The sequence below is a fragment of the Colobus angolensis genome, unplaced genomic scaffold (genome assembly GCF_000951035.1).
Source record: "Colobus angolensis palliatus isolate OR3802 unplaced genomic scaffold, Cang.pa_1.0 Scaffold96, whole genome shotgun sequence".
Lineage (NCBI taxonomy): Eukaryota > Metazoa > Chordata > Mammalia > Primates > Cercopithecidae > Colobus > Colobus angolensis.
Genome location: NW_012123598.1, coordinates 2543296 through 2555444, shown reverse-complemented (window position 1 = coordinate 2555444; position 12149 = coordinate 2543296). Strand labels below are relative to the sequence as shown.

At 56.7% G+C, this 12149-nt stretch overlaps 2 protein-coding genes across 4 annotated transcripts in view; both read right to left on the bottom strand.

Moving 5' to 3' along the window:
- Nucleotides 1-588: 588 nt before the first annotated feature.
- On the bottom strand, nucleotides 589-8224 carry SYT5 (synaptotagmin V). 3 transcript variants are annotated; one of them, XM_011932477.1, is made up of 9 exons: nucleotides 8061-8223; nucleotides 6893-7016; nucleotides 6132-6304; nucleotides 3931-4050; nucleotides 3372-3539; nucleotides 2838-3005; nucleotides 2497-2614; nucleotides 2117-2250; nucleotides 589-1178 (listed from the first exon to the last, which is right to left on the bottom strand). In XM_011932477.1, the coding sequence occupies exons 2-9, from the start codon at nucleotides 6969-6971 to the stop codon at nucleotides 978-980; spliced, it is 1161 nt and encodes a 386-aa protein (XP_011787867.1). In that variant the 5' UTR covers nucleotides 6972-7016; nucleotides 8061-8223; the 3' UTR covers nucleotides 589-977. The 3 variants fall into 3 exon arrangements, with proteins under 3 accessions (XP_011787867.1, XP_011787866.1, XP_011787865.1); XM_011932476.1 differs by having other exon boundaries at nucleotides 6893-8224; XM_011932475.1 differs by lacking the exon at nucleotides 6132-6304 and having other exon boundaries at nucleotides 2497-2611; nucleotides 6893-8224.
- Nucleotides 8225-9179: 955 nt separating this feature from the next.
- The window catches only part of PTPRH (protein tyrosine phosphatase, receptor type, H), a 30902-nt gene continuing 27932 nt past the window's right edge, over nucleotides 9180-12149 (bottom strand). The window contains exons 17-18 of the mRNA XM_011932588.1: nucleotides 9968-10103; nucleotides 9180-9855 (exon numbers count right to left, since the gene is read on the bottom strand). Coding sequence (XP_011787978.1) covers nucleotides 9706-9855; nucleotides 9968-10103 — 286 coding nt within the window. The 3' untranslated portion in view covers nucleotides 9180-9705. The remainder of the gene's footprint in view (nucleotides 9856-9967; nucleotides 10104-12149) is intronic.

Genomic DNA, 12149 nt, shown 5'->3' with positions numbered 1-12149 from the left:
AAAAGAAAAGAAAAAAGAAAGAGGTGAAGTTGAAATCATTGGCTTTCCTTGCTTAACTCCATCCTCTCTCGCAGGCTCTGGAGATTGTATTCCCTGGCTCCGTGCCTCTCCTTTGTTTTGATGACAGTAAGTCGCTTGGGGGGTCAGGTCTCTGTTTGCATCTATTCTGGGGCCCCAGCACTCAACAGAAGACCTCAGGGTATATGGAATGGAAGGAAGAAAAAAAGAGAGGGAGGGAGGGAGGGATGCAGAAATGGGTGTGAAAATGGATGTGAGTCCTGGGTGAGCAAGCGAGGGGATAAATTCATGGACAAGCAAGGGAATTCTCGCGGACTCCTCAAGGCCAGCATGTGGCAGGAGTTATTAGTATCCCAACATTCTCCAGAGGAGGAAGCCCAGGCTCAGAGTGGTGAGTGAGGAATGAACGGGTGAGAGTGTGAGGGAGTCCATGGGGCCAGGCCAGTCTCTCTCAGCGGCTTTCAGGACGAAGTGCACGCTGCCCTGTGCGCGCCCATTCCTGGAAAGGAGGTTTCTTTCCTCTTGGGCCCCAACCCATGCCCACCCCCATCAAGAAGCATGGGCCCAGGCCACCGGAGTTGCTGAAAATTTATTTGGCCCCAGGAGCAGTGCAGGGACGGGCTGTGTTGGAAGAGAGAGGAGAGCAGATGAGGATGGCTGATTGTCAAAGCAGGGAGCAGGACCCGGGGGCAGGAGAAACCAGGCTGCCTTCCCTTCCCAGGGGTCCCTGGGGCATCTGGGTGTGTCCGCGGGGGTCGGGGGAGTGTGCTGGACCGTTGTCGTGATTGGCACCGTTGGGGGTGAGAAGACAGGAATGGTTCAGATGGTTGGGGTGGAAGGTCGGGGGAGGGTAATGGGCAGAGGAAGCTTACGTGTAGGGCTGGCTTGGCTTTGGCCGGTCTCGGGAGTCTGGGGTCAGGGGCTAGAGTCCAGGCTTGGCCAGGGGCTTCGGGTGGGAGTCAGGGCGCAGGCAGCAGCCTCACTCGGTCCGGCGGCCGCAGCGAGTGCCACTGGGCAATGGGCCGCCGCGGGTTGGCCAGCATGTCCGCCCAGTGGCGCAGGCCAGCCCCGCCAGCGGCCGCCCCCACGGCCACCCTCCCGATGGCCTCGTTCTTGCCCAGCTTGTCGTAGTCCAGCACGGTCAGCTCCACCTGCACCTTCTGGGGTGGGCGCGGGAGGAGGAGGAGAGAGGAGCGTGAGGGGAGGAGGCCCGGAAGGGGCAGTGTCCACCCTCACAGCTGAGGGTACCTCTCGCTGCCACCCGAGGGCTCGGGGCCCCGGAGCTCGGCACGGGGGAGGGGGTGGGAGACCGGAGGGACGGAGCCTGCGGGGAGGAGGAGGCGCTGGCGCCTTTCTTCCTGAGCAGCCAGGTTTCTAAGGAAATGAACCCTCAGGACTCGGTTGCGGAGCAGGTGTTCGGTGCCTCTTGGGGGAGCAGCCTCCTAAGAGCCGCAAAGCTGCAGAACTTTAACAGGGGCCGAGCTAGGGTAGGCGCCATCCCTAAAGAGGTAGACCCCTGTTCCTGAGGAGGGCGGGGCATCCTAGTGCCACGTGGGGGGCGGGGCATCCTGGTCCTGCTTGGGGGCGGGGCATTCTGGTCTTGCTTGGGGGCGGGGCATTCTGGTCTTGCTTGGGGGCGGGGCATCCTGGTCTTGCTTGGGGTGGGGCATCTGGTCCTGCTTGGGGCGGGGCATCCTGGTCCCACGTGGGGGGTGGGACATTCTGGTTCTGCTTGGGGGTGGGGCATCTGGTCCTGCTTAGGAGTGGGTCATTGTGGTCCCGTTTGGGGGCAGGGCATACTGGTCCCGCTTGATGGGGCGGGGCATACTGATCCTGCTTAGGGTGGGGCATCTGGTCCTGCTTAGGGGGTGGAGCATCCCGGTCCTGCTTAGAGCAGATAGGATGCCCACATCCAATTTTAAGGAGTCTCTTCCTGGAGTGGAGGAGGCTTCCTGGTCCTCATAGAAGGAAACAGACGGAGAGCATAACTTCAGAGCCCCTCACCTGGTTTCTAGGGAGATGCTAAAAGTCTGCCTCCGCCTAGCAATGGCTGTTACTAAGGGTCTGGGCTTTTGGAGAACGGCAGGTTTGAGCTCACCTGGACTTGGTCACAGGGCACCTCGAAGCTGAAAGCTTCGTTGTAATAGGGGTTCAGAGTGTTCTTCTTGATGGTGGTTTTCTTCTTCCGCACCTTTTTGCCGCCCTGCAGCAGGTGGACCTTGACGTATGGATCTGGGGAGAGGAAGGAGGAGTCATAGCTCTCCACTGCTGAGTTCTTGGGCCAAGATAGAAACACCGCCTACACCCTTCGGGTCTCCGTAGCTCTATCCCAAAATCCATGCCTTCCACGGCAGCCTGGGCCTCCCTGTCCCCGAAGAAACCCTCGGGGCTCAGAAACTGCCAGAACGAGAACCCACCCACGCCATCCGCACACACCCCACGCCATCCGCACACACTCCACTCCCTTGCTTCCCACACCTGACAGTCCTCCTACGTCCATCTTCTTCAGGTTTTTAGCCTCCAGGACGATGACAGTGAGCTTCCCGGCCGTGGGGACATAGCGGAGGGAGAAACAGATGTCCCCAAGTTTCTCCTGCTGAAAGAAGGAGAAGGGCCCATCACCAGAGCCCCGGCTCCACATCCATGCCCCCTCCATTTGTCTTTTCTCCCCACACTTTGGAATGGAACGGTCCACAGTTAAGGACGCGGGTACAATCCACGCCGCCCCGAGGGGGGCTGGAAAGCCTATGATCTGATTGGCTCAAAATGTTGTGGGCGGAGGCTGGGGCGTGGCTCGGGGCGTGGCCGCGCATGCTCACCTCCTCCCGCGGAGCAGCCTGCAGCTCCCGCCAGGTCTGCACCGGCCGCCCCAGGTCCACGGAGCTCATGGGGACCCGCACCTCCCCGATGGCGTCGTTGCGAGAGAAGCGGTCAAAGTCGTACACCGCCATGACCAGCACCCTGCCCCCCAGCTCCACGTAGGGGACCTGGAGTGCACAGAGAATCCGCAGTAGAGAGCAGGAAGTCAGACATAGGGTGAGGCGCAGCACATCCAGAAGGAAGGCGTGGAGTGAAGGAAGGGTCCAAGCGAACAGTTGGGGGAACTCAAATGGGGAAGTCCAGGGATCCATGGGGAAAAAAACCACGGGTCAGTGGAACCCAAATGGTACCGCCCAAGGACCAGGCTACAGCCCAGGAGTCAGCAGTGCCCAGAGTCCAGTGGAATAGCCCCAGAGCGGGTAGCTGCCACCTGAGCTGTGGCCGCCTGCAGGAAAAGCGGAAGGGGTCGGTCCCCAGTGTTCCAGGGACTGGGCTCAGGCTATGGAACGCAGGGCCTGAGGGCAGGAGCTCACCTTGAAGGCAAAGGTCTCCCCAAAGTGAGGGTTCAGCGTCTGCCGATGCACCTTGGTCTCGTACCGCCTCCGTTTGTCCGGCAGCAGGTAGACCCGCACGTAGGGGTCCGAGGAGCCACCCAGATCCAAGGCTGCCAATCCCTCTGCTTGCAGAATGCCCACCAGCAGCTGCAGGGCCCAGGCACAGTGGGGGAGGCGGAGAACACTAGTCTTAGCCTCCCTTCCATGGCTCCTTTCAGAAGTGGTTGGAACCCCTGGGACCCTCCCTCCAAAGCATCCCCTTCCTCCACACCCACCTGGCCACTCTGGAAGTCATAATCCAGGGAGTACTGCAGTCGTCCTAGCTCATGCTTGTCTGCCACCTGCTGCCCTGGCCCGGATGGTGCTGGCTCCAGCTCCCTCTGCTTGCAGAATGCCCACCAGCAGCTGCAGGGCCCAGGCACAGTGGGGGGGGGGGGGCGGAGAACACTAGTCTTAGCCTCCCTTCCATGGCCCCTTTCAGAAGTGGTTGGAACCCCTGGGACCCTCCCTCCAAAGCATCCCCTTCCTCCACACCCACCTGGCCACTCTGGAAGTCATAATCCAGGGAGTACTGCAGTCGTCCTAGCTCATGCTTGTCTGCCACCTGCTGCCCTGGCCCGGATGGTGCTGGCTCCAGCTCCTCCACTTCTGGCTGCACCTTAGGGAGCCAGGGGTAAGGGTAGGTGAAGTCTTCCCCTGATAGCAGTATCCTTCAGGTTCAGAAGCCAAGAGAGGCTCACAAGTCCCTTGGGCTATACCTGAGCGCTCACAGGCTAAGCAGAGTCAGTATTTGACTAGAGATGTCTGCCACAGGCAGGAAATAGACATGATAACACAGATGCAGTATGTTTGTGAATGTTTGATTAGTGGTGTCTGCTATGGGCAGGGACTAGACATGTGTTTGTCATGCTTAGATTAAAACAAGTACTGATAGTGTCCCATTGCCCACAGGAACAATGCAGGTTGTATTTCACATGCTAATGGATGTATCGGGGTGCTAGTCCAAACTGCCATGTTTACTTGTGATCTTAGCACAGCAAAACATGGAGGAGAAATGGCGTATTTACTGTGTATTTGCTATTCTAAAGTAGAATGAAAAAGCAGAAGGTGTCTCCTTAACCTAGGCCAGCAATTCTTAAAATTCAATGTAAACCTGAATTCCCCTGAGTCCTGTGACAAAATGCCTGAGGTCACCTCTTCAGGGATGCTGACTCAACAGGTCAGGTGCTAGCTCCAGAATTTGCATTTCAACAAGTACCCTGTGTGATTCTGCTGCAGTCTTTGAACATCACTGGTTTAAGGGATAGGGATGGGGCTGGACACCAGGACCCTAAATGGCATCTTTACGGATAGTCATTGTAACAGCTCCTTATTGAGAAGGAAGGAGGGGAAATACCAAATTAATGACCGCAAACTTGAGGTTCAGAGAGGGACAGTGAATTCTCCAAGGTCACACAACCGGGAAATGGTCCCTCTTGGTTGGAAACCTAGTGCTGTCTGGCTCCCAGGCTAACATTGCACTCTGCACTGAGAGACTTAATTTTCAGACCCTGCAGTGACCACTTTCCATTCCAACAGCCTCGTCCAATGCAAATTTCTTTTATCCTCTCTGGGCTGCTGCTGCATTGGCCGCCTCCCTGGATTCCTCGTCGCAGATCTGTCCTACACAAGGGCTCCAGAGGAGTCATCCTAACACCATCTGACCCTGTCCCTCTCATGCTCAAAACATATTTGTAGCTTTCATCACCCTCATGACGTGGATACTGCTGAGTTCTCCAGACACTTCACTCCAGAGTGCAGCTATTGTGAAAAACGACTCTTTGTTCCCCAAATAAGCCTCAGAATCTGGATATGGGGCCTGAATCTGGGTATGCGGCCTCAACACATGCTCCAGCTTGGACTAGAATGTCCTTCTCTCTGGTCTCAGTTAACTCTGTTCCTTGGGTCTCAGTACAGAAGTCACCACCACCATGAAGCTTCCTCTGTCTGACCCTCTGTTTTAAAATTTTTCTTACTGTAAATACGTCTCATTCTCTGAAAGAAATAAGCACATTTTAAAGTATTCTGGCACAAAGCTGGTTTTCAGCTTTCAAAGCCATTTATTTATTTATTTATTTATTTATTTATTGGAGACAGAGTCTTGCTCTGTCACCCAGGTTGGAGTGCAGTGGCACAATCACAGCTCACTGCAGCCTCCACCTCCCCGTTTCAGTGCCTCAGCCTCTCGAGTAGCTGGGATTATACCACGCCACCACGCCTGGCTAATTTTTTGTATTTTAAGTAGAGACAGGGTTTCATCATGTTGCCCAGGCTACTCTAGAATTCATGACCTCAGGCAGTCTGCCCACCTCAGCCTCCCAAGTGCTAGAATTACAGGTGTGAGCCACCGCACCTGGCCCAGAGCCAAATATTTATACGTTTCGGTAGATTTCTATACAGCGGGATGCCTTTTCTGCGCTCCTATGAGACCCTGTAGTACGGCACATATTACCCTGTGTGGTGAGTGTCTGTGTCAGTGCCTGACTACCCCACCAGACTGGGAAGTTCTTGTGAACAGCAGCTAGTTCTGTTCCATCTCCAGGTCCCCAGAGTCCAGTTGAGGGCTAGACACACAGGGAGGATGAGCCAGTAAGATGGGTTCCTATAGGAGGGAAGGGAGCAGGGACTGGGACCCGCTGGGCCATTGAGAGGAGCAGTGTGCGGGAAGGCGCCGGGTAGAGGGGCTGGGCCGGGCCACACCTTGTCTATGTAACTCTGGCCCAGCCCCTTCACTTCCTGAAGGTGGACCTGGGCTTGGGCCTGGCTCTTCTTGCCCGTCCGCCTCCGACACCGCTTCCGGTAGAGACAGAAACAGCAGCTCAAGACGAGGAGGCCTGAGACCAGCACGATGGTGGCCAGGGCCCAGGGGGGCACTGCAGAGGGGTGGAGACAACACACACTGAGGCCTGGGCAGCGCGCTGGCTGATTCAGTCCTGATTATACGCGGAAGCTGGAATGCTGGCCTCCTTTTCCCTCCAGCCGTTTTCATTCCATTTCTTTCCGCGTTTTTCTGCCACCTAATGTGGCCTATAGAGAGATTCGATGCCCTAACCCAGGCTGACACCATCTGGATTTGCTGGCCTATTAGTTCTGCCTTTCCTTACCCGCCCCCGCCCCCCATGTCTGCTCAACTCCTGATGCTTTTTAGAAGAAGCCCTGCTCCTCATCGGGCCTCAGTTTCCTTATCTGTAAAAGAAGGGCTAGGTGGACTTTCCAATTCTAACATCCCATTCCATGCAACACCCCTTGATCCGGTTTCGATTTTTGTTGCAAATTTGTTCCTTCCTTTTTCCCGATTTCTTTTGCGTTCTACTCCAGGATGACGACCCGGAATCCCAGCCGGATTTTCCAGCCCCCCTGCCCGAGTACACCCGTCCGAATCCTGCCCCTCGGAATCCTGGCCGGGCTTTCTCTCTGCTCGCCCCCCCACCCCCCACCGTCTGCCCCCGGGTCTTGCTCACCGAGGCCGTGGCTGATGCGACTGGAGTCGGGAGGCGTGTCGGGCGATGGAGGCCCCGGGGTTGGGGGCTCCGGGAACATGGTGGCGGGTTCCTACAGTCTTTTCTGCAGAGGCACTCAAGCACCCTAGTCCCCCATTCCCACCCCAGACGTCCATTGAGCCCCACGCACAACAAAGAACTCCAACTCCCATGAGGCCCATGCGCGAACAGCCGCGCAGAAACCGGACAGCCACCGCGAGTCATGCTGGGAGTTGTAGTTTCAGCCTCCCTGCGCTTGAGAGGGGGGTGTCCAGGACCTAGTTGCATCCCAAAGGGATACCCTCTTCCTCCACGGTCCCACAGGCATTCCGCTGACTTCTGCCTCGTCCTCGCCCCTCCGCAGGGCCTGAACCGGAAGCGGGCGAAGGCAGGCGTGGGAACCAGCGGATCGCGTTGCTCAGAGCAACAGCCTGGCTCCTCTCGAGCGGGGTGGGAGCAAAGCTGGTTGCCCGGGCAACGGTCTGTTGCCAGGACAACGGGCGGGGCTGACGCACAGACGCGGAGTCCCGGCGGGGCAGGCTCGCTCCGGGGCCCACTGGTGCCTGGGAACCCCCCGATAGCCCGACTGGGATCCTGAGGTCCCGCGAGGTGGGGAGGGGCAGCCTGTGGTCCGAGCGGCCACAGCCGACTGCTCCCTCCGCACTTGGTTCTGGGAGCTGAGAGGCAGGTTCCCTCTTCCCTCTCCCCAGTTTTGCTGGAGGGCGGGTCGGGGGCTGCCCGGTGCCTGTGCTGAGCCCCCCTCATCCTTCTTGGCCTGTTGGTCTCTCCACGCATCCGTCTTCACACCTGCTCTCGTGACCGCCTCGGTCTCCACGCTGTCTCTTGACCCCAAATAGGCGTCTTCCCTGTGTCTGCCTCCCCATTCCGCCCGTCTGTCTTGCCTATCGCCTGGCCTCTGTCCCCGGGGTCTCTCCCCCTTCGCTCCGCCTGCGCTCCCCTCCCCGCCCTCGGCTCTTTGTCTTCTCCATACCTGACTCGCGTCCCCAAATCCCTGTCTCTCCGCTTCAGGCTCCAGCCCTCCCACTGTCTCTGTTGGTCCCCCCAGTGCCCCAGCCCCCACTCCCACACCCCTTTCCTCTAGGGATGCGGATGCGGATGGGCTGAGGGCGGGGGTCCTAGCAGCTCCTACCTGCTCCGCGGCTGGACGGGACGCTCCCGGGAGACGCGGAGGCGCCAGCCGCGCCTGGACCCCGCCCCCCGCACGTGGGCGGTGGCGCTGTCCCGGGTGCTGATCGCGGAACTCGGCGGGGCGGGGGAGCAGCGGAGCGAAGCCGGATCCCGTGCGCGCGTGTGTGCCCGTGTGCGTGTGCGCGCGTGTGTGGTGTGTATTGTGTCTGCCTGTATTTGGTCTCGGGTAGGCGGAAAGCCCCGCCCAGCCCCTCCTCCCGCCTCCACCCGGGAACCTCGATGACGCCCACAGATATTTATCCTGGTGCCTTAGAATTTTCTGCCCTCTGGTCCAGTCGTTGGCCGTCCAGACCACTCCACTCCTCCTGCCCCAACACGCACGACACACACCCAAAGAACGGCATGCCAGGATACTCAGCCCTAGGACCTAGGAGACCCTAGACCCTCACTGGAGACCTTTAGACTCTGCGGGGTTCAGCATCAAAGTCCCCAGCTATCAGCCCCCAGACATCGCCCTCTAAGTTCCCCTAACACCAGTCCCGAGGGGCGGCCAGTGCGGTGACTCACACCTGTAATCTCAGCAGTTTGGGAGGTCGAAGCAGGAGGAATGCTTGAGCCCAGGAGCTGGAGACCAGCCTGGGCAACATAGCAAAATCCCGTCCCTACAAAAATGAGTCCGGCGTGGTGGTGCGTACCTGTGATCACAGCTACTCTAGAGGCTGAGGTGGGAAGATAACCTGGGCCCAGGAGGTCAAGGCTGCAGTAAGCCACTGCACTCCAGACTGGGCAACAAAGGAAGACCATGTCTCAAAAACAAAAACAAAAACAGGACAAAATAACAACAACAACAAAAAGAGTAAAAGAAAAGCTCAGAAAGCAAGTCCCCACGCACCTAGCTCCAGCGAGCCCTGTCCATACTGCCCAGACCCTGGACACAGACGTCTGGACACTGCCTTCTCTGAGAGACTCAACCACCCAAACCTACATTTTTTCATGTGCAAATGTGTGGGTCTCTCTAGTCCCCTCCTGGACGTTTGCCTCTATCCCTAGATACCAGGAACCCATCCCTACTCCCAACCCAATATTATTTCCGGACCCAGAAATCCATGGAACAACTGTCTCTGGGGAGAACAGTGATTTAATAAATTATGGGATAGAAGGAAACATATATGTGGATGGTGGGGTGCAGGGAGACCTTGGTCACAGGGACACCCTCTGACCTCAGATTACAGAAGACTGATTTGGTTTCTGAAGTAAAAGCAGGGCAGGATCCTGCCTGCCTTTGGTCCTCAAGTAGCCAGAACTCCAGACCCGAATTCCTTCCTGCCTCAGAATCCAGGCTCCAGTCTGTTTCTTCCCGTATCCTGGACTCCCAGCTTCCTCCTCCCTGAAAGACCTAGGAAATTCAAGCTACCATCTCTCTCCTTCAAGGAACCAGGAATCCAGCTCCCCAGCTCCCATGGGGTTCATCTGAAGCCCATCAGATCACTCTCTCCTGGGGAAACCAGAGTTTGGGATCCCAGTCTCCTCCTGCCACAGCACCTAGGAGTCTGGGAGCCCAGCCCTCTGCTCTTCCAGGAATCTGGGCTCAAGTGGGCGTCCAGAGCTTGAGGATGCTTGGGCTGCCGACCCAGCCCTCTCGTCACTTAGACCTCCAACTTGTGGGCCTGGATGGCGGCCACGTTCTCATACATGAGATTTTCGACACTCTCATACGTGACCTCCTTCTTGGCTGGGGTCTGGGCTGACTGTTGGAGGAACCGCAGGATGCACTGGTGCAGGAACACGTACTGAGCCTGGGAAACGGGCATGGGAGTGAGGGGCGTCCCCCTAAGTCTGGGCTGTATGGAGCCCCAGGGTACCTCCACCCACCGACTCCCATCCTGTGTCGCTGAGGGGCTGCCTCACCTCAGTCTGCACCATCAATGGCCGGCTCTCTCTCATCTTCCTCACAAAGCTGAAGGGCCCAAGGAGACCCTGGGACTGCAGCTGCCGGAGCAGGACGTCCAGGGCAATGAGGGTGCCTGTGCGACCCACGCCAGCACTAGGCAGAACAAGGGAAGGGTCAGACCAAGGGGCAGGAGTGAGAGGGTCCGGGGTCATGGCTGATTGGAGGGATCCGTGTTTGAATGATGACAATAACTATGCCTGCTCACACCTGTAATCCCAGCACTTCGGAAGGCCAAAGCCAGTGGATCACCCAAGGTCAGGAGGTCGAGACCAGCCTGGCCAACCTGGCGAAACACTGTCTCTACTAAAAATACAAAAATTAGCCGGGTGTGGTGGCGCACGCCTGTAATCCCAGCTACTTGGGAGGCTGAGGTGAAGAATCGCTTGAACCCAGGAGGTGGAGGTTGCAGTGAGCTGAGATCGCACCATTGCACTCCAGCCTGGGCAACAAGAACAAAACTCCATCTCAAACAACAACAACAACAACAACAAAACTAAACTATGCCTGGAGTTCCTTCCATCTGTTAGACTCTGTTCTAAGTGCCTGATGGGCCTTCTTCACTCCTCCCAAACCTAAGAAGTGGGATGTACTAGCACATCCTTTGTACAGATGGGGAAATGGAAGCTGAGTGAGGTGAAGTCCCATACCCCAGGCCACTCAGCTAATAAGTGACAGAGCTGGGGTTCAAACACAGGAAGAAGAACTCTCCAGCCAATCATTTAATAATTCCTTTAAACACAAAATCTTTCGTTTTGTTTTGTTTGTCACGCAGGCTGGAGTGCAGTGGCATGACCTCGGCTCACTGCACCCTTGACCTCCTGGGCTCAAGTGATCCTCCTGTCTCAGCCTCCTGAGTAGCTCGGATCACAGGCACGCACCGCTGCATCTGGCTAGCTTATTAAATGTTTTTATAGAGACGGGGTCTTGCCATGTTGCCCAGGCTGGTCTCAAATTCCTGGACTCAAGTGATCCTCCCACCTCAGTCCCCCAAAGTGCTGGGATTACAGGCATGAGCTACTGTGCCCAGTGAAAAAATTCGCTGTTTTAGGTTGGGCACAGTGGCTCACACCTGTATTCCCAGCACTTTGGGAGGCTGAGGTGGGTGGATCACGAGGTGAGGAGATCAAGACCATCCTGGCCAACATGGTGAAACTCCATCTCTACTAAAATACCCAAAAAAAAAAAAAAAATTAGCCAGGCATGGTGGCATACTCCTGTAGCCCAGCAACTCGAGAGGCTGAGGCAGGGGAATCGCTTGAACCCGGGAGGCAAAGGTTGCAGTGAGCCAAGATCACACCACTTCACTCCAGCCTGGGTGACAGAGTGAGACTCCATCTCAAAAAAAAAAAAAAAAAAAATTAGCTATTTTAGGCTGGGCACAGTGGCTCACGCCTGTAATCCCAGCACTTTGGGAGGCTGCAGTGGGCGGATCACCTGAGGTCAGGCATTGGAGACAAGCCTGGCCAACATGGAGAAACCCCATCTCTACTAAGAATACCAAAATTAGCCAGGTGGGGGGCTATTCCCAGCTACTCAGGAGGCCGAGGCAGGAGAATCACTTGAACCCGGGAGGCAGAGGTTACAGTGAGCTGAGATCAAGCCATTGCACTCCAGCCTGGGTGACACAGCGAGACTCCGTCTCCCAAAAAAAAGACAAAAAATTTAGCTATTTGAATGTGAGCAATTTATCACACTCACGACATTGTGCAGCCTCCACCTCTATCTACTTGCAAAACACTTTCATCACCCCTAAAGCAGACACCACACCCATTAGGCCGCCTCTCCCCATTCCCGGTCTCCCTCCAGGGCCTGGAAGCTGCTAATCTGTTTAGTGTCTGTTGCTTTGGCTGTTCTAGATATGCTTCTGGACATGTATACTAATGGAATGATGTAATGATATCCACTCAGCTCTAAAATGGGGGGGACATTGCCGGATGCGGTGGTTCACACCTGTAATCCCAGCATTTGGGAGGCGAGGTGGTCGGATCACCTGGGGTTGGGAGTTCGAGACCAGCCTGACCAACACGGTAAAACCCCGTGTCTACTAAAAATACAAAATTAGCCAGGTGTGGTGGCACATGCCTGTAATCCCAGCTACTTGGGAGGCTGAGGCAGGAGAATCGCTTGAACCCGGGAGGC

Coding starts and splice junctions, on each gene's coding strand:
- SYT5 (XM_011932475.1), bottom strand. CDS start 7,705: ATGCGTGGAGAGACCAACAGGCCAAGAAGGATGAGGGGGGCTCAGCAC. Junction 2,251..2,496: donor GGACGTAGGAGGACTGTCAG/GTGTGGGAAGCA, acceptor TCCTCTCCCCAG/ATCCATACGTCAAGGTCCAC. Junction 1,179..2,116: donor TGCCCTGTGACCAAGTCCAG/GTGAGCTCAAAC, acceptor CGCCCACCCCAG/AAGGTGCAGGTGGAGCTGAC.